Source organism: Felis catus, chromosome C1, assembly GCF_018350175.1.
Source record: "Felis catus isolate Fca126 chromosome C1, F.catus_Fca126_mat1.0, whole genome shotgun sequence".
Taxonomy (NCBI): Eukaryota; Metazoa; Chordata; class Mammalia; order Carnivora; family Felidae; genus Felis; species Felis catus.
In genome coordinates, this window is record NC_058375.1 from 185,747,157 (window position 1) to 185,766,896 (window position 19,740).

Below are 19,740 nucleotides of genomic sequence, written 5' to 3' on the forward strand. Positions count from 1 at the left end.
GTCGGCCTCTGACGCCGTCGTCGCCCCCGCGCCGAGTCCCGCCCGGGCCGCTCCCGCCGACCGTTGGGCGGCCTGCCGATGTCCCTCCCTCAGGACCTCCCCCCACCCCTGAACTGCTCTCGCGGCAGCGACCCATGTGGGAGTTCAGGCTCCTGCGGTCGCCACCGCTGCTGCTCCTCCTGCCGCAGCTCAGCCTCGGAATCGCCGCGTCCCGCTCACAGGCCGAAACCATGAACCTGGGCGGCGGCAGCGGTGCGCCGTTCTCCCCGTCGGCGGAGGGGCGCCGGCCGCAGTGCCTGCAGCTGTCCACGGTGCCGGGAGCTGACCCGCAGCGCAGCAACGAGTTGCTCCTGCTGGCGGCGGAGACAGCCGGGGAGGGACCGGAACGGAGGGCCCTCCCTGGGGACCGGGCGAAGGAGGAGCCGCAGCCAGCGCCCCAGCATCACGTTCTCTATTTCCCGGGGGATGTGCAGGTAACCTGGGGCCTGCCTGGACACCTGTTCCTTCCTCGTGTGCATATGCGAATGCCCCCATTTCCCCCTCGTATTAGTGCGCGGTTCCTTGCCTGTCCCGAACACACCCACACATGCGCTCACGGCGTGGCTCTTCCGTTGCTCCACGAAATCCAAAACCGCCCCTGCCACACCCCTGACCCTGTGCTTCTGGAGCCCCAGAGGGAAGGTGTCCTTGGAGGGTTACGACCTCGAAAGAGCCAGCTGTTTAGTTTAGGCTTCGATGGGTTGGAATTTGAGACAGAAGGAATGAGACACATAATGTATATATACATTCGATAACTTCGTTTCTCGGAAGTGTGTGTGTGTGTGTGTGTGTTAGACAGGAGACAGGAATGACTTGTAAATTAACTTAGCACTTTAGGGTTCCGAAAACGCTGACAGTAATTAAAAAGCAAGCAAGTAAAAAAAAAAAAAAAATACAAGGGTATGACACTTTCAGTTACCCTAGAAAGGGAGGGTGGGTGGAAGAAAAGGGACAGTAATTAAGCATGTCAATATTTTGATGATCACCTAAATTCTTTACTTTTGTTTTTGTATGTGATTTTATCTTAATTATTATTTTTATAGCTTCAGGCAAATATCTGTGGCTATTTTGTCCTGGAATGCCGGGTCTTAATCTGGATCTTAACTCAGAACCGCGTCGTCTAATACGCTAGCCATTAGGTATATGTGGCTGCTTAAATTAAATAAAAAATCCAGGTTCTCAGTCACACTAGCTACATTTCAAGTGCTCAGTAGCACCTAAGGTTTGTGTGTTTCCTAATGGACAGCACAAATACAAAGCATTTCCACTGAACGTTTCCATCATCATAGAAAGTTCTGTTTGGTAGTGCTGATGTAGATAGCATGGCTTGTCTAGGCAGCATGGCTAGATAGGTTTCTTATACCATGAAACAATATTACTTTATTGTTTTTGAAATTGATGCTTTAAATGATATAGTTACAAACTTTGTGCCTTGTGTCGAGTAATGGTTAAGATATATGTAGTTTTTTCTCTCGTTCTTAAAACAATTGACTAGTCTAATTGACTTCTAATAAAAACTCTGAAAAAACTAGTATTTAGATTTAAGACAAGATACTTAATTTACTCAATTGATGCTCTGTTGCTCAGTTTGGGAAAATAGCATGGCAATGCTGACAGCAGCGACTTCCAGAGATTTGAGGACCAGCTACTGTTGCATCATAATGATGATGATGATGGTGATGATAGTAATGGATAGTAGATAGTAAAGGATAGTAACTAACCTTTCTTGAGTACCTATTAAATGTTTATAAAGTGTACCAGCCAGAATACAGTATCTTCAGATGAGGTCTAAAAAGTGCTAAATACACTTAGAGTAATACCTCCTTTCGTTTTGACATTATTCACTTCCTAATGTAGCCCGAGATTCCATTAGCTTTTTGGACACTGATATAGTGTTGATTTATGCAGAATATGAAGTGCTTTAAAAACTCAGGTCCTTTAGAGAAGAATAGGATAATGCATCAAAAGACTTTGAGGCCAGATTGCCTAGGTTTGAACCCTGATTCTGCACTTTTTAGCTATGAAATCTCTGGCCAATTGCAGCTACCTCAACTATAAAATAGGAGTAATAATTTAGAAGGTATCAGTGAGGACTAACTATATGAATATCTAATGACTAACAGTTTCTTCTCATCTTTCTGATGACCTTTTTTATTATTGGGCTACCCTTGGGCTCAGTTTGTGAACTTTTCTACTCTACCTTTATTCCTTTAGTAATCTTTCAGTCTTGTGGTTTTACATACTATCTGTACTCTGATGACCTTCAACACTTTTGTATGTAGCCTAGATTCCTGGAACTTTGGACTTACCAGTCACCTGCACAATATTGCCTTTTGGATATTTAATAGATATCTCAAACATATCTCAAAGCAAACATGAATCTTTGCTTTTAAATCTGTTCTTGCAGTCTTCCTCATCTCAGTTAATAGAATTTCTTTTTTTAGTTGCTCAAGTTAGAAACCTTGAAGTTATTTTTTAGTAACCTCTCTTTCACACTTCATATCTCACTCAATCAACAAAGTTGCTTCTCCTCCTAAATGTATCTGGAAGTGATCAGAATTATCAATTTGAAATGTAAGTCAAATCATGCCATACCACTGCTCAAAACTCTCCAGTAGTTTTCCATGTCACTCAGAGTAAAAGCCAGAGAACTCTTGACGGTTTGTATGGCTCTTCACTACCTTTACGTTTTCCCATTCTGTTGCTTTCCTGTCTCCTTTTTCTGTTTTACTCTGCCATAGCCACACCAGCATTCTAAATGTCATTCATGGTAGCCATACTTCACCCCAAAAGCTTTGCACATACTGCCTGCAACAGTATTCTTCCAGATACCTGTAGGATTCATTACATCACCTGTCTCAAGGCTACTCAAAAGTTGCCTTCACAATGAGGTGTTTTCTGACCAACCTATTTAGTAATCATATATATGCACAGGATTCCTGTCAGTTTTTCTCTTTTATTTTTATCCATTTCATTTACTGTATTAGTTAGTCATTTTGTTTTTTACCTGTCTTCAAACACTACAATGTAAGCTTCATGTCTGTTTTCTTCACTAATATGTTTATGATGCTTACTGACTGGCATATTGGCTGGCATAAATATTCAGTAGATAATTTTTTGAATGAAATAAATGAATGAATATATGTAAGTTGCTTTGAGCAATGCATGATGAAGTGCTTGATAAATCTTGGCTGTTATTATATGAAATGCTTTTGGGCTAGATTTCCTCATCTGTATCTTTGTACTTGATTCTTCTGAGCCTAATGTTTATCTATATGAAATTTACGCTGTTAAATACAGCTCAGCTTTTTTATTGATCCTTTTATAGAACCATTATTTTGCTTTGTATCATACGTAGATTAAATAAGCATTCTTTCTGTATCTTTATTCTTAATTTGGATAAGTACTAAACAAAATAGGGCCAACGGAACTTTGTAGGGTACCATTAAGAGCTTACCTTATGATAACACAGATTTGGTATCATTTGGATCTGATGGTCCATGTAATTTAAAATTTTAATTATCATTACTTTGTTGATGTTCCTTTTGCAATCATTTTGTCCTTTTTTATTCTATACTTTTTATTTTCTCATATGAATTAACAGATGAGCTGAGAACATAGTAATTCATATTTCTTTAGGTGCTCTGATATTGGAGGGGGAATCTATTTTTTTTTAAGTAGACACTTTCCAATTTTCTTGAGTTCTCTTGCTTTGTGAAGCCTCAGGGTGTAAAATTATACTTATCTGTCTCTCTCTTTTAAGTATAAGCTTACAATTTGATGAATTTTGACAAATGTTACAATTATGTAACCAACATCACAATCATGTTATACAACATTGCATCACCCTAAAAAGTACCCTTGTGTCCTACTTCTGTCAGTCTCTTTTCTCAGCCCCAGGCAACTAGTGATCTGCTTTCTTTCACTATAGTTTTGCCTTTTCTAGATTTTCAATAATTTAGAAGCATAGTATGTAGTCTTGTATCTGGCTTCTTTCAGTTAATATATAATGCTTTTGAAATTCATTATTATTGTTGCCTGTATCATTAGTATGTTCCTTTTTATTACCAAGTCGTTTTCTGTGTATAGATATACAGTTTGTTTACTCATTCAGCGCTTGGTGAACATTTGGTCATTTCCAACCATTAAAGAAATTTTGTTTTCCTAAAGGCTAGGATACATAGTATGCCCTACATATATGTCCTGGTGAGTAGAAGACTCACTCCTTTACTATTTACACTACTACCACACTCACAGTACTTCTGAAACCTGATATGTGGGGTTTTTCCCCATACCAGGTGATCCTCTCTGACACTAGCTGGATATCCTACAGTTCAATTCTGACAGTATCTACCTGGAGTTATTGTCACATTTCATAAGTTAAGGACTGAGTCCCACAAGACTGCTCCCTCCACTTCAGATGCCCATCCAAGTCCCAGGTTGTCACCTGTACTGCTGACCGACTGGCTATAAATTGGGCTTCCCATGACCCCCTCCGTGGGTTCAGTTAATCTGCAGGAGCAGCTCACAGAATTTATGGAAACAGCTTACTTACTATTTACCCACTTATTATGAAAGGATGTGATAAAGGATACAGATGAATATCTAGATGGAAGAGATGCATAGGTTAAGGTATGTGGAAAGGGGTATGGAGCTTCCATTCCCTCTCTCAGTGCACCATTACCCTAGGACCTCCATGTGTTCACCAGCCTAGAAGCTATCCAAACCCATATTTGGGGATTTAAAAAAAAATATTTTTTAATGTTTATTTCTGAGAGACAGATAGACAAAGCGTGAGCAGGGGAGGGGCAGAGAGAGGAGAACAGAGTCTGAAGCAGGCTCCAGGCTCTGAGCTGTCAGCACAGAGCCCAATGTGGGATTTGAACTCATGGACCGCAAGATCCTGACCTGAGCCGAAGTCAGATGCTTAACCAACTGAGCTACCCAGGAGCCCCATATTTGGGATTTTTTATGTTTTTATTTTTTATTTATTTATTTTTTTTATGGAGGCTTCATTGCATGGTCATAATCAATCATTAACTCCATTTTCCAGTCTCTCTATTGAGAATGGAGAGTGGGACTGAAAGTTTCAAACTTCTAATCATGTCTTGGTCTTTCTGGTTGACCACTTCCTATCCAGGAGTCCACTAAGAGTCATCTCATTAGAGCAAAGATGTTCCTGTCACCCAGGAAATTCCAAGGGTTTTAGGAGCTCTGTGCAAGGAGCCAGGGACAGGTGTGTGTGTGTGTGTGTGTGTGTGTGTGTGTGTGTGTGTGTGTGTATTATTTTGCACTTGATATATGCTGTGGGGTTTCTTGTGCTTCTTGTTGGGCAGCCTTCTTAGGCTATTATGGTCCTTCTAGCTTGCTTACTTGCAATGTCCACTTTATGCTCAATAAAGATGTCCCCTTCCCCCATTTTTGATGGAAGTACAGCTCGTATCCCATATAGTTTTCCTTGCTCTGGTGTAAGAATAGTTCGCCTAGCATAAAACTTTATCTTGAATGTCTCCAAACTATTGGAGACACATGCATGTCAAGCTTTCCTAAAAATCTTTTGTACTTTTACTTCCATAGCAGTATGGGGTGGGCCTGTAAGTTTTTGCAGGTCAATCTACCTGTGAAATAACCACCTCTTAATTGCTCCAAGACATTCTTTTGCCACTTGTCTCACTGGTGATGAAGAGAAGCATGCCCCACTAGAAGCATTCCCCCTTAAAAGGTAAATAAGTGCATTTGCCTTCCCAACTGGGATGAAAATTCTCAAAAGAAAATGCTCTCTTCCTGCAGTCTTTAGCCTTTTCTGTAGATTGGCCTTGTTTTAATAGCCTGAGTTGCAGAACCAGCTTTGGCTACCTTTAGCAAGTCCTATTGGGATGTCTCTTTTTAGAATATGGGAGTACTTATCCATTGTTTTGAGAGCTGCAAAGGTTTTGACACAACAGTAACCATCCTGTTTTTATGTTTTATGTTTTAGTTTTATGCATTAAAAGCATTTTTCCCCTCTGATCATGTAACCTGGGCTAATCAAAGAAAATACCAAGTTTTTAGATTTACCACCTCCTATGTGGTAAATTGTGAGAATTGTAAAATCTTGAGTTCATTTTGGCTCATTAACTAAATAACTATATAATATAATAACTGTAGTTTCTAGGATCTCCATTTCCTTAGCTATATAAAGGATTTAGATAAGCCCTTTCAGATCTAAGCTCCTATTTTTTTTTTTATTTTTTTTTTCAACATTTATTTATTTTTGGGACAGAGAGAGACAGAGCATGAACGGGGGAGGGGCAGAGAGAGAGGGAGACACAGAATCGGAAACAGGCTCCAGGCTCTGAGCCATCAGCCCAGAGCCTGACGTGGGGCTCGAACTCCCAGACCGTGAGATCGTGACCTGGCTGAAGTCGGACGCTTAACCGACTGCACCACCCAGGTGCCCCTCTAAGCTCCTATTTTAATTATATGTCACAAATCAATATGCAGAGTACAGTAGCAGAATCCATAAAAAATGATAGCCTTCTGAGAATTAAAAGTTTTTACATGTATGACAAAATAGTCAACATTAATGAGATTACAAACTGTTAAGAAGGACCTGAGCATCTGGGAAAATTATCAAAGGACATGAAACCGAGAACAGAAGAAGAGAAAGAAAATTGCCAATAAACATAGAAAAAAATTCAACCTGATTGGGAATCAAAACATGCAAGTTAAAAGTAAGCTATTTTGAGGTGCTTGGGTAGCTCAGTTGGTTAAGCATCTGACTTTGGCTCAGGTCATGATCTCACAGTTTGTGAGTTCGAGCCCATGTCAGGCTCTGTGCTGACAGCGCAGAGCCTGGAGCCCACTTCAGATTCTGTCTCCCTCTCTCTCTGCCCCTCTCCTGCTCATGCTCTGTCTCTCTCTCTCAAAAATAAACAAACGTTAAAAAAAAATACATATATATATAATAAAAGATAAAAGTAAGATTTTTTATCATAGTAGAAATTTTTTAAAAATTGATGCTAATAGCCACTGTGGGTAAGGATGTGGGTAAATTCTTATATACTTCCAGTGAAATGTAAATTGATATTAATCTTTTTATGGAAAGTCTAATAATTATGATGCAAATCTATATTTATGATATGGAACCATGCCTGTAATATATTTTTAAGTGAAAACTGTATGCATAAGCTTGTTGAGGGAGAAATAAAGAATGCTCTTTTTTTTAAATGTTTATTTTGAGAGAGAGAGAGAGTGTGCATGTGTGCAAGCGTGCGAGGGAGGGAGGGGCAGAGAGAGAGGGAGAGAGAGAATCCCAAGCAGGCTCCGTGCTGTCAGTGTAGAGCCTGACTCACCGCTCAGTCTCAACAACTGCCATCATGACTTGAGCCGAAATCAAGAGTTGGACGCTTAACTGACTAAGCACCTAGGTGCCCCAAGAATGCTCTCTTATATATGTATTTGTATATGTGTATGTATACTAAAGAAAACTGGAATGCTAGACTCCAAAGGTTTAATAATGATTACTTCTAATTGATAATTTTATGGAGGATTTTTCTATCTTCCTTATGCCTTTGCATATAGACAGTTTTTATAGTGAGTATTTTATTAGTTTTAGTTTTTTAATAGAAAATATATGCATATTGTTAAAAATTCAGTTTCTTTAAGGTTATACGTTGGTAAGTAAATCTCCTTTTCACCCCAGTCTCTCCAGTCTCCCATTTCTCTTCACCAAGGCTACCATTGTTACTGATTTATATGTCCTTCCAGAGACATTCTATGCTGATGCAAACTTTTTTAAAAAAGCACAAATGGTAGCATAGCATACAGTGGATTTTTAGCCCTTATTTTACAACCCGTGTTAGTACTCACACATGTCTATTCTTTTGAAACAAATAACCTTATACATACTTAATTGTTCATGCATATATGCAAGTATGCCACTGAGATAAATTCCTAAAAGTGGAGTTACTAGGTCAAAAGAGAAGTTCATTTAAAATTGTTCCACATAGGGGTGCCTGGGTGGCTCAGTCAGTTAAGCATCCAACTTTGGCTCGGGTCATGATCTCATGGCTCGTGAATTCGAGCCCCTCATGGGGTTCTGTGCTGCCAGCTCAGAGCCTGGAGCCTGCTTTGGATTCTGTCTCCCTCTCTGCCCCTCCCCCACTCATGCTCTGTCTCTCAAAAATGAATAAACGTTAAAAAAAAATGTTTTTAATTCTAAAATTGTTCAACATATATAGTTTATGGCTGTTAGAAAAAAAAGGCAAATCACAACTCTGTTTCTCTTTTTCTCACATCTTGTATCCAGTCAGTCAGCAAATGCTATTGACTCTACTTTCAAAATACGTTCAGAGTCTGACCACTTTTTACTGCCTTCATTTCTACTACCATTTTTATTCAAACTACCTTCTTTTCTCAGGATTATCCTTCAGTAGCCCCCTACTGGCCTCCCTGCTTCAACTCCCGACCCTTCAACATAGGAGCCAGAGTAATCATTTCAAGACATAAATTATTTCAGCCCTCTGTTCCAAACCCTACCAAGCAAAAGCCAGAGCCCTCATACCTCCCCTCCTCCCCAACAATCTCTCTGACTTTGACTTTTCTATTTGTTCCTGATACGGAGCTGCGCTAGCCTCATTACTGTATCTTGGCTCTACCAAACATGCTTCCACTTCAGGGCCTTTTGTGGTTGCAGTTCCTTATGCCTGAAATGTCATGATTCACTCCCTTGGTTCCTTCTGTTCCTTCTCAAGTAGCCGCCTTATTGCAGGCCACCCTGTGTTTTAAATAAGAATCTCCCACCCTCTCCAAAGCCTTGTATTCTTTTTGCCCTGCTTTTTAAAAATTTTACTCCATTGCACTTAACTACCATCTAATGTTTTGTGCCGACTACTAGCCGCTTGCGGCTATTGACCACTTGAAATGTTAGTCTGATCAAGGAATGAAATTTTTAATTATATTTAACTTTAAATTGAAATCTAAAAACTGATAGTTCAGTTCCTAGAAAACTTTTAAGTATATTTGAACAACTTGGATAAATGAGTCTACTTTTTTGACTGTAAATTTTACGAAATCTAAATTCAGATCTAGTATTTCCAATGAAAATTCAGCATCCAAATTGAGATGTGCTGTAAGTGTAAAATACACACTGGATTTCATAGACTTTGTAAGAAAAAGAAATGTAGTAATCTCTCAGTTTTTTATAATGGTTACATGTTGAAATTATAATATTTTACACATCTTGGGCTCAAAATACATTATTAAAGATAGTTTCACCTGTTAACTTTTTACTTTTTAAAATGTAGCTACTAGAAATGTGTGGCTCATGTTATATTTCTGTTGGACAGTGTTGCTCTGTTTACTTACACAGTAGTTTATTGTGTATCTCTGTACTAGAATGTGAGCTCCATGTGGGCAGGGGTTTAGTCTGTTCTGATCCATACCCAGTCAGTAGGTATCCAATAAATTTCATAAAATAAATGAATAAATCTGAATTTCCTCTTTTTTTAAAAAAGCTACTATGAATACAAATTAAAAGGAAAACAAAATTTATGTGCATATCCTAGAACCTGAGCAAAAAGTTACTACTATATATAGAATGCTTATAAATAAATAAGATCCAAATAAAAAAGGGCCAAAGTTATGAACAAACACAAGTAGAAATCCAGGTCGTTAATAAATATATAAACAAAGTTTCAACTTCATTCAAATTTTCTTTTTTTTTTTTTTTAACGTTTTTTTTTTTTTTTTTTTTTTATTTTTGAGACAGCGAGAGACAGAGCATGAACGGGGGAGGGGCAGAGAGAGAGGGAGACACAGAATTGGAAACAAGCTTCCAGGCTCCGAGCCATCAGCCCAGAGCCCGACGCGGGGCTCGAACTCACGGACCGCGAGATCGTGACCTGGCTGAAGTCGGACGCTTAACCGACTGCGCCACCCAGGCGCCCCCAACTTCATTCAAATTTTCAACAAATCCAAATTAGAATAAGCTATCCTTTGCCTAAGAAATTGCACAAAGATAGAAGAAAAATTATACATATCTCTCTGGAAGACAGTATTGTAGTCTGTATAATCTTAAATTATGGATATTTTTTTACCCTGTTTTTCCATATCCAGGAATTTATTTTTAAAGAGATAATCACAGATATATAAAAAGATGTTTCTATTAACATCCATTGCAGCTTTGTACAGATGAAACCTTGAACAATGCAGGGGTTAGGGGCACTGACCCCCACATAGTTGAAAATCTACATATAACTTTTGATTCCCCCAAAATTTAACTACTAATAGCCTACTGATTAGAATCAGAAGCCTTACTGATAATGTAAATAGTCAATTAATGAATATTTTGTATATGTATTATATGCTGTATTCTTACAATAAAGTGACATTTTTCTTAAGAAAATGTTATTAAGGTGGCATCTGGCTACTCAGTAGGTGGAACATGCAACTCTTGATCTTGGGGTTGTGGTTCGAGCCCCACATTGGGTGTGTAGACATTACTTAAAAATAAAATCTTTTTTTTAAAAAAGAAAATGTTATTAAAAAAATCATAACAGAAAATACATTTACAGTATACTGTATGTATAGGAAAAAACTTGCTTATAAGTGGACCTTCACAGATTGAATGCATGTTGTTGAAGGGTCAACTGTATGTAATACCAAAATGAAATCAAATTTAGTATTCAGTTCATTCCAGTAGTCCAAAGAGGGGTGGGGTTCAGGGTAACAGCTTTAAAGGGAAAATATTTTTAAAGTTCTGTCTTGGTCAAAAAGTCTGCTTAATAAACCAGTTTTTATTTTCAGTTAATATGTTAGGAGTAGGAGATTGTATGTATACTAAATAACATTTATTTAAAATTATTTATAATCCTTTTAAGGTAAGTTTTATTTTTAAATTTCTACTGTGCTATTTAGCTGTATCTCATAACCCTGTCTTTTGATGGTTTTGGGGTTTAAACTGATTAAATGATTTGTTTAAAATTCTATCAGAAAGTAATGACATATTTGTAGTTTTCATTTCTAGTATGTTAACCATGGGTCGGTCATATAACATCCCAATTTTCTCCACAATAAAAATGGGAATCTATTTTGTGGAAATAATTTTATGTAAATGTGTATTTAATGCTTGTTTCATCTTTCTTACCTTTCAGAATTACCATGAAATTATGACTCGTCATCCTGAGAATTATCAGTGGGAAAACTGGAGTCTAGAAAATGTGGCCAACATTTTAGCCCACCGGTTCCCCAATAGTTACATTTGGGTGATAAAGTGTTCTCGAATGCATTTGCACAAATTCAGCTGCTATGATAATTTTGTGAAAAGTAATATGTTTGGTGCTCCAGAACACAATACTGACTTTGGAGCTTTTAAGCACCTTTATATGTTATTAGTTAATGCTTTTAACTTAAGTCAGAACAGTTTGTTATCAAAGAAGAATGTGAAAGATTTGAATCAGGACTCCAGAGCATCTAATTGTAGATCCAGTTCTTCTCACACTACTAATGGTTGCCAGGGAGAAAAAGAGAGGACCTGTGAAAAGTTTGATGAGTCCGCCATGAGTTTTTATCCACCATCACTAAATGGTGCTTCTTTTACTTTGATCGGATTCAGTAAAGGTTGTGTTGTTTTGAACCAATTGCTTTTTGAATTAAAAGAAGCCAAGAAAGACAAGAACATAGATGCTTTTATCAAAAGCATAAGAACAATGTACTGGCTGGATGGTGGTCATTCCGGAGGAAGCAATACTTGGGTTACTTATCCAGAAGTCTTGAAAGAATTTGCACAAACAGGAATTATTGTTCATACCCATGTAACACCTTACCAAGTATGTGATCCAATGAGATCTTGGATTGGAAAGGAGCACAAGAAATTTGTTCAAATACTTGGAGATTTTGGTATGCAGGTGACTAGCCAAATTCATTTTGCAAAGGAAGCTCCTTCCATAGAGAATCACTTCAGGGTTCATGAAGTATTTTGAGACTACAAGAACATTAATGTCCTTGTTCAGTGGAAGAGCAGAAGCACTTTGAGTGTTATAAATTCAGGTAGTGAGATCTAATTCATAGATGCACTGTCAGTTTTTCGGGGGCGGGGGGGGGGGGCGGGGGGAGGAAGCACACATTCCTAAAGAGTGTAATGTGCAATAGTATTCCTTGCTCGTGAATGTGAACAGTTTTTAATTTGGATTGGGTTAGTATTAGTTCATTTGAAAAGTAAAAGGTGATTTGTGATAACCTTACAAGGAGATACAAGACCCTTAGGAATGAAAGTTATGATATAGTCCTTCTAAAAGGTAATGAAAATTGTTATTGTTGGAAATAGTTTGTTTTCTGAGTACTAATGTTTGGAACTAATTTTGGTGACACTAACGGTAATTAGCTATTTTGGCACTCAAAACTCCCATTTTTCTTCAAATAAAGCAAAGGCACACTGATGTTTTCCATAATTCTGGAATAACTATATCCTGCCTCTTATGTTTTATAAACTCATAGTCATCCTTTAATGTGCCACCAAGTGTTTTTTTTCTTGAAAGTCAAAATGTATTTGTTTCCACATTTCCAAAAACATGTAGTAATGTACAGTTGGTTTTTAAAAACATTACACTTAAGCACTGTGGCTTTTAGATAAGACATTTTGGACTTGACTCTTGGCCAAAAACCAGTTCTTTGGCAAAATTGTTTTAATTAGAACATAATTAGGTACACTGCATAAAAATAGACTACAAATTTAAAATCTTTTCATCATATCAGTCTTTTGAAAGAGATCAACTTAGGTGAAATAAATATATAACACTCGATTTGTTACTGCTCTATTGAAAAGGAGGCAGATTCTATACATCTAAGTCAGTGTTTCTCCAGAAGCTTGATTTTGTCTGCCAAAAGAAAGCAGCTCTCTTTGGCCAAAATGCAAAATTATATTGCTATAAGAAAAGTTACAAGGGAAAGTTTGAAGACACAAATGATTTAGTTTTGGCTCAAAAACTGAATTTGCTTAACACTGCTACATAATTTGGGTGAGGTTTCCTTCTGCCTGTTTTTCTTGACCTAGATAAATACATTTTGAGAAACCAAGATCTAATGAGTGTCAACTAACACTGACAGCTGTATGATTACAATAAAAGGTGAGCGGTCACTTTTTTATTGCTTATTAATAATTAGCTTTTGCAGGTCATGAAATAATTAAGCAGGCATTGCCGCTTTCAAATTGATAAAAAAAGATACTGAAGCTTAATATCTTAATAACCCAGAGGACCTAAATTTATAAAATACAGAATTAAAATGTTAATCTCTTGGTTTCTTCCCAGACGTATATTTTAATGACTCTGTAATACATTCCAAATATTCAAACTTATCAGAATTCTTGCTCACCAAATGCTTAGAAATGACATCCCTTAATTGTATAAAGTACAGAATAGTATCTCAATTTTTTTTAAGGACAAGTTAGTTTATGTTGGTTCAATTTCTTTACCGGCTTTTAAGACCAAAAATTCCCAGTAAGGAAACCAGCAACCTGATTCTAGCATTTTATTACCTAATCTTAAAGTATCATGATTGGTTGGATGGCTTCTTTCAATGTTTAATAATCCTTGGTTAAATTCATGTGTATCTAATGTTAAGTAGCTAAGTTACTGAATGCACTACTGAGGGGGAAGGAAAAGCACTTATTTCACAGGATTAGGTAAAATGGAAAAAAGAAGGATTTATCTGAAAAATCTGAGATATTTAAAAATCTGGGTTCTTTAGCTATCTAGTCATATGACTGCTTAATTATAATTGTTATGTGTTCAATGGATGTTAAGAATAACTCACTGGACACCTGGAACTGCCATTGCAACAGGATGAGAGTGTTGAAAGTAGAAATATTTTCTTGAATGAAAATATATTCCAGCTGATCCATATTCAAATATTTATGACTTCCAATTTGTTCTTTCTCTACATTTGTTTAAAACTATTGTAAATGTTAGTGTATCCTTTTGGATTGTGCCTTTGTGTTTGTGTCATGAGAATCAACTGAGAAGTCATATAGATAATGTGAAAGTTGTTACCGCCACAGCATGAATGTACAATTGTATTAAATTTAATCCAGAGAAGTCTGTTTGGATGTGCTTTATGTTAATAGATTTGTTAAAATTTTTAGATTGTTACTTGGAAGGAAGCTATTTCTATCCACTTTGCTAGTTTAAGTTTGTATATGTCTTCATTAACCTTCCATGTCTTTTCATATGAGCAACTTTGAGTCTTTCCTGTAAAAATACATTTCTTCTCTCCTTTAAGTTGCCCCACAAAAATTTGCTTTATTTCCATTTCTTTTGCTGAATTTCTTGTGGAAGAAAAACTCTCTCAAGTAAGTAGGTTTTTCCTTTCATGTGCTAATAATTTCAGGTATATGTATTTCTTGTGCTCTCCTTAAGAGTCTTAGTTAAAATATGGTGTGACCTGCTTTTCATTTCACCCATGTAATGATATATATAAGCACCCACCCAGGCAAGAAAGATCTAGGCTCGGACAAACCAGTCTCAAGCATTTGAGTATGGAAATGTGTAATAGACTAAGGCTTCAAAGTGAAAATATGAAACAAAAGGTAGTATTTTTAAAAGAGCTATTCTGTTCTACTTCATTTAAGGGCCTCAGAGGATACGATCGACACATAGGTAGACCTCATCCGTAAGTTCAGGTTGGTCTAGTAGCTCTTAGTGGCAGAGACAGGCAGTTGCTTAGGGTGGTCATTTTAGGATCTCATTTAATGGAGCTTTAAAAATAGAATACAACTTAGGCATACTTAAAACACCAAACACTCAGCATGTGTGCTTGCAACAAGACTGAGGTAACAGCAGGGATGTGTGAGTGACTGCCTGTCGACTGGCTCCTCACCACGTCTGGTCTCAGCCCTGGAGGAAGGAGTCCCAGCAGCACAGCTCTGACCCCACGCATACCTGCACTCCAGCTTCCTGCATTTTGCTTTCCTTCAACTTCTCAGGTTCAGCTTAGATGTCTGTTGGCAACTTCAGATAGGTGAGAGAAAAGCCTCCTTACCAAGATTCTTTCCAAATGTTCCCATAGCCGCTCTTCAAAAGGGTGGAAAGATACAAAATAAGCCTTGTTGAATTTATTTCCCTTTTTAAAACTGTAAGTGACAAGTTTTAAATCAATTACTGAATAAGTAGAATTCCAATGTAATTATGTGCCAAGACAAATACTGTTAGTGTTCATGAAAAACTAATACAGTCTAACACATGTATTTAAAAAAGTTGTTTTGAAAGAATGATAGAGGGGCCAAAAAAAAAAAGTCAAAATATACAACTGCAGATTCCAGTCTGCACACCTAAATTGTCTAACTTCTTCCCAAAGGCAATCACTATCACTGGTTTCTTGTATATTCTAGCAGAGATAATTCTATACATATACAAATATAAATGTTTACTTACAGCAAACCTTTGTTTTACACAAACGGCAGTACACTATATCCATAGTTTCCAACCTTTTTCTCATTTAATTACCTTGAAAACTTTCTTGCCAGTACTACAATACCTCTGTCTCATTGTTTGACTGCATAGTATTCCATTTTCTCTTACACTCTGTTGTTTACTTGTTAGTCTTACTTTGTATCCCTTGTCTATGTGGTACAGTGAGTGGTACAGTGACAAGTTTTGCTGACAGAGAAGAAAAATTCCTTTGTGTATCAGGTGAAGCCCCCAAACTGTAGTCAAAGAATAACAAGAGATGTGCTGCACCTAAGGGAGAAAGCGAGGACAATTACTGACCTGGTCACCACAGCTGTAATTCCAGTTTCTGTCACAAGCCTGGACAATCACTTAGGCGATGTGGATTGATAAAATGATTTCTAAGATCCCTTTCAGCAATAAAGTTCTAAGATTTGGAATTCCTGAGACGTTGCAGCTAACACATACTGTTTAATATGTTATATATTAAAAATATCTCATTTGGTCTCAATCAGGTCAGCAAAAAAGATAAATGCAAAATTAAGACTCTAACATTAAAAAATATGACCAAGGAAATCATTTTAAAATTTCCCTAAGGGTTCACTTCTAGTTTTGTAGGCATTATAATTTAATACTGCCACAAGAGCCACCCTAAATCTCAAAGCTAGCATCAGCCATCACTGTCCCTGCCCTGGAATTATCTCTGTAATTTTGTAGCAACCGTATAAAGTACAAGTTTAAAGATGAGGAAAATAAGCTTCAGAAAGATTAAATTATTTAACTTGCCTAAGGTCATGCAGTGTGCTTCCCAAATAAACTGAATTAAAATGAATATTCATTGGGAAGATTATAATCGGTTTTACTTCCAAGTTTTCTACATGACTCTGGATATATACTTTGCACTGATTCTCTTTGTGTTGTTGTTTTTTTTAAAGAGGCAAAACCCAGGAGGTTTATTAAAGAGCTGAGCATAAATACTGTTCAAACTAACAGGTTTTTTTTTTTCTTCCCAAAGGAAAAGGAATCATTAAAGAATTTCTTTGCTTAATCTAAGAACTAAAGATAATTAAAAAAAAAAAACTAGTAATTAAATCAGGCTAATGTGACAATTGCTTTTCTAACAGACCGTCTTTGTACTTTTGTTGACCTGAGTAACTTCAATCTCTCTTCCCAAAGGCACCTAGGGAGTTCAGAATGATTTTTTATATACTTTTCCATTATTTATCGTAATGTTTTTTATACCTGAAATTAATCAAACTCCAAACACAGGATATGAACAGACGAATTACTTGAACAGAAAATTATTTTGTCCATAATTAAAACGCATCAACTTGATACACTCAGATTGCCTTAGATGAACACATTTGTGTTCAGTAAATATATCTGGTCTTTCTTCAATGAAATTGCAATGTAATTACAAAGAATGGCACAGATCCACATACAATGGCTCATTGTCTTCAATGATGACAACATTATTGGGATCTCTCCTGTATTTGTTCTTAAAAAAAGAATTTTTCTCTTTAAAAAGAGGTGGAAAATCATTTAGTGGGGAAAACTAACTGGGCTGAGATTTAGCTGTAAGTATAAATTAAAACAGATTTGAACATTTTCTGACGTTGAATAACTGAAAAAAGGGGCAGATCTGACTTTGAGTGCCAAAAAACCCCAGGATCAGATTAAACTTTTTGGACAAATCACAAAACCAATAATCCAAATTACTATCATTTAATCCAGTTCTCAATCCTGATTATACATCAAAACAACCTATGAGGCCTACCAGATACAGATATTATACCAAACCCTAAACATACCGAATAAAGTCTACAAAGTTGGTGCCTAAACAACTGTATGTTTTAAAAAAGCTCAAAGGAAAAATGTAGTAGACATTGTTGGTTGCTCATCTTCTTTTCCTAACCTGAATCCTAATTTTAAAAATTATCCATGCTGTCCGCATGTATACCTCATGTACCTCAGAGGAAGAGGATTCTACTTATAAGCTCCAGGAGACCCAGTTGTTCTAAGGGTTATTCCATACCGTTTCCCAGTGACTGGCTCAGCGGTAGACAGGTCTAAGCCACTTTAGATCAATGAGACCCTGGGAAAGCTTTTGCATATTAAGAGAAGGCCCTTGGAATCCAGCCTGACTTCTCCACTGCATGTAAATGAAGAAGCACATGGCTCCAACTGCTATTGGCAATCATCCCGTGACCACGAGGGTAGCCAGCCTTAGGATGATGCCAATGCTGCATTTGAAAATGGGAGAAACAAACCTAGAGGTTCTTGGTGACACTACTGAATCACTGGATAGAAATACTGAAGCCCGTTTATCAGTTGACTTCATGTATAATGATTCAGTATATTTTATTAAGTCATTTTATTTTTTTTAAGTTTGAGAGGGAGACAGCACACAAACGGGAGAAGAACAGAGAGAGCACAAGCGAGGGGGGAAGAACAGAGAGGGACAGAGCATTCCAAGCAGGCTCGCCACTGTCAGCATGGAGCCTGATATGGGGCTCGATCCCACAAACAGATCATGACCTGAGCCACTTAACCGATTGAGCCAACCGATCTATTTTATTAAGTCATTTTAAGTTGGATTTTTAATTATTTGCATCTGAAAGCTAGAGTGGTCCCACCCAGTACAACATTCTTTCAACCTACTGTATTAAATAGAAACCATATAAATACAAATTCATATTTAATCTATAAGTCTGAGATTGATTTATCTTTCCTATTTTAACAAAGAATCAATCTTTAAAAAATATATTATGTGTTATACTTTTCTAATATTTGAGTTGAACTGTATTGCAAAGTTTATATTCATTGCATTCACTTCATTATTTACTCAAAGTTTTTACTATAGGCTTTATCTTGAATGTGTAAGACCATTCGCCGTGCATAGAAGTCCCTGTATTCCTCTGGTAATTCAGACAGTGTTTTTAAAGCTCTGTCCAGAATTTGTGCAGCTCTTGATGCTGCCATAGGGTCTTTGTTTCCATAGGTATCCGTTTTATCATAGCATTCAGATGGAAGGTGCTTCCAAAAAACATTCACTCCCACTCCAAACTCTTCAGAGATTACGTTATGGAACCATAAAGCTAGAGAAAGTTAAAAAAAAAAAAAAACAACCAAGTTAAAAATAAAACCTAGAGTAAAAAAAAAAAAAAAACACCAAAATGTCAGTGAAATATCACAAATTGCATATAGCCAATGTAAGAAATTCTTGTAACTAGATGCCTTCGTTAGCACACTCCCAGCTTTTAACAGAATCATTTTAACTTTTATGAACTGCCAACCAATTTAAAGTGTCAATAACACAACCCTACGTTTAAAACCTTTGGAAATAGCAATTTTCCCTTTTAACTTGAAAGACATAATAAAGTTGTATTTGTTTTGTAGTTCTGTAATTTGGGGCTATGTTTTGTGTTACTTGTTTACACTTCCTGAGTCCTACAACCACATCAAAAGTGTTTATTTTTTGTACACAGAACATTTCAATTATTTGAGGAGTATCTTTGACCTTTTCTGCCTCAGCACAGTACTTTTGTTCTCAAAGACTTCCTATTCAAGCTGCATATTTGGTTTTCTAACTTGCTTATATTTGCATTCATTGTAGCCTCCTTAGTTTCATATTTCTAATTAAATTAATTATAATTTTCTTATATTTCTTTCAGCTCCTTTACAATATATAAAACTAAAGCACATATCTGGTGGTGGAGATGATGAGTAAACTTTGTCAAATGATATAGCTAATTAATTTTTCACTTCCTCTAGAACATTTCTTTGTTTTCCATTGAGTCTAAACATTTTCAAACTTACAGGTGCTATAGGAATATGAAAGCAACATCACAATATAATAAAGATGAAATACTTGTCACATCAAAAAATGTTTAATCTTGTGAATGGGAGAAAGTAAGATTTACAAGATGCTAAATTTTACAAACAAACTCATTCTAAGAGTGCTCTAGGAAAAACAAAGCTTAAAATATTTTGATTTGCAAAACTAGTTTCAAACATGGATTTAATCTTAATTATTCTTTAAGAATCTTTTTGCCTTATTCAGTATAACAGGAAAAAAAAAGCTAACCATTCTGTTAAATTTGAATGCAAAGATGGGGGTTTTGCTTTTATTTCAAAATACATGCAAATGTTCAGTATTTCTGGCTTTTTTTTTTTAACTTGTATATAGAATAAGGGAAAACTGCATAGCTCCTAACCATTGTCTAAAGATATAAAACCCCAAGATTTAAATAATGGCAATAGATTTAAAGACTAG

At 36.7% G+C, this 19,740-nt stretch overlaps 2 protein-coding genes across 3 annotated transcripts in view; one reads left to right on the plus strand and one right to left on the minus strand.

Moving 5' to 3' along the window:
• CC1H2orf69 (chromosome C1 C2orf69 homolog) overlaps window positions 1-19,740 on the plus strand; it is a 23,574-nt gene continuing 3,834 nt past the window's right edge. Inside the window, exons 1-3 of one of the 2 annotated variants that reach the window (XM_045034244.1) lie at window positions 1-473; window positions 11,175-12,069; window positions 13,073-13,145. In XM_045034244.1, the coding sequence (XP_044890179.1) occupies window positions 135-473; window positions 11,175-12,002 (1,167 nt within the window). In that variant the 5' untranslated portion in view covers window positions 1-134 and the 3' untranslated portion in view covers window positions 12,003-12,069; window positions 13,073-13,145. Of the gene's footprint in view, window positions 474-11,174; window positions 12,070-13,072; window positions 14,115-19,740 lie in introns of those variants that run through there. The other variant, XM_045034243.1, reaches the window with a different exon arrangement.
• The window catches only part of TYW5 (tRNA-yW synthesizing protein 5), a 22,828-nt gene continuing 17,834 nt past the window's right edge, over window positions 14,747-19,740 (minus strand). The window contains exon 8 of the mRNA XM_045034245.1: window positions 14,747-18,562. Coding sequence (XP_044890180.1) covers window positions 18,306-18,562 — 257 coding nt within the window. The 3' untranslated portion in view covers window positions 14,747-18,305. The remainder of the gene's footprint in view (window positions 18,563-19,740) is intronic.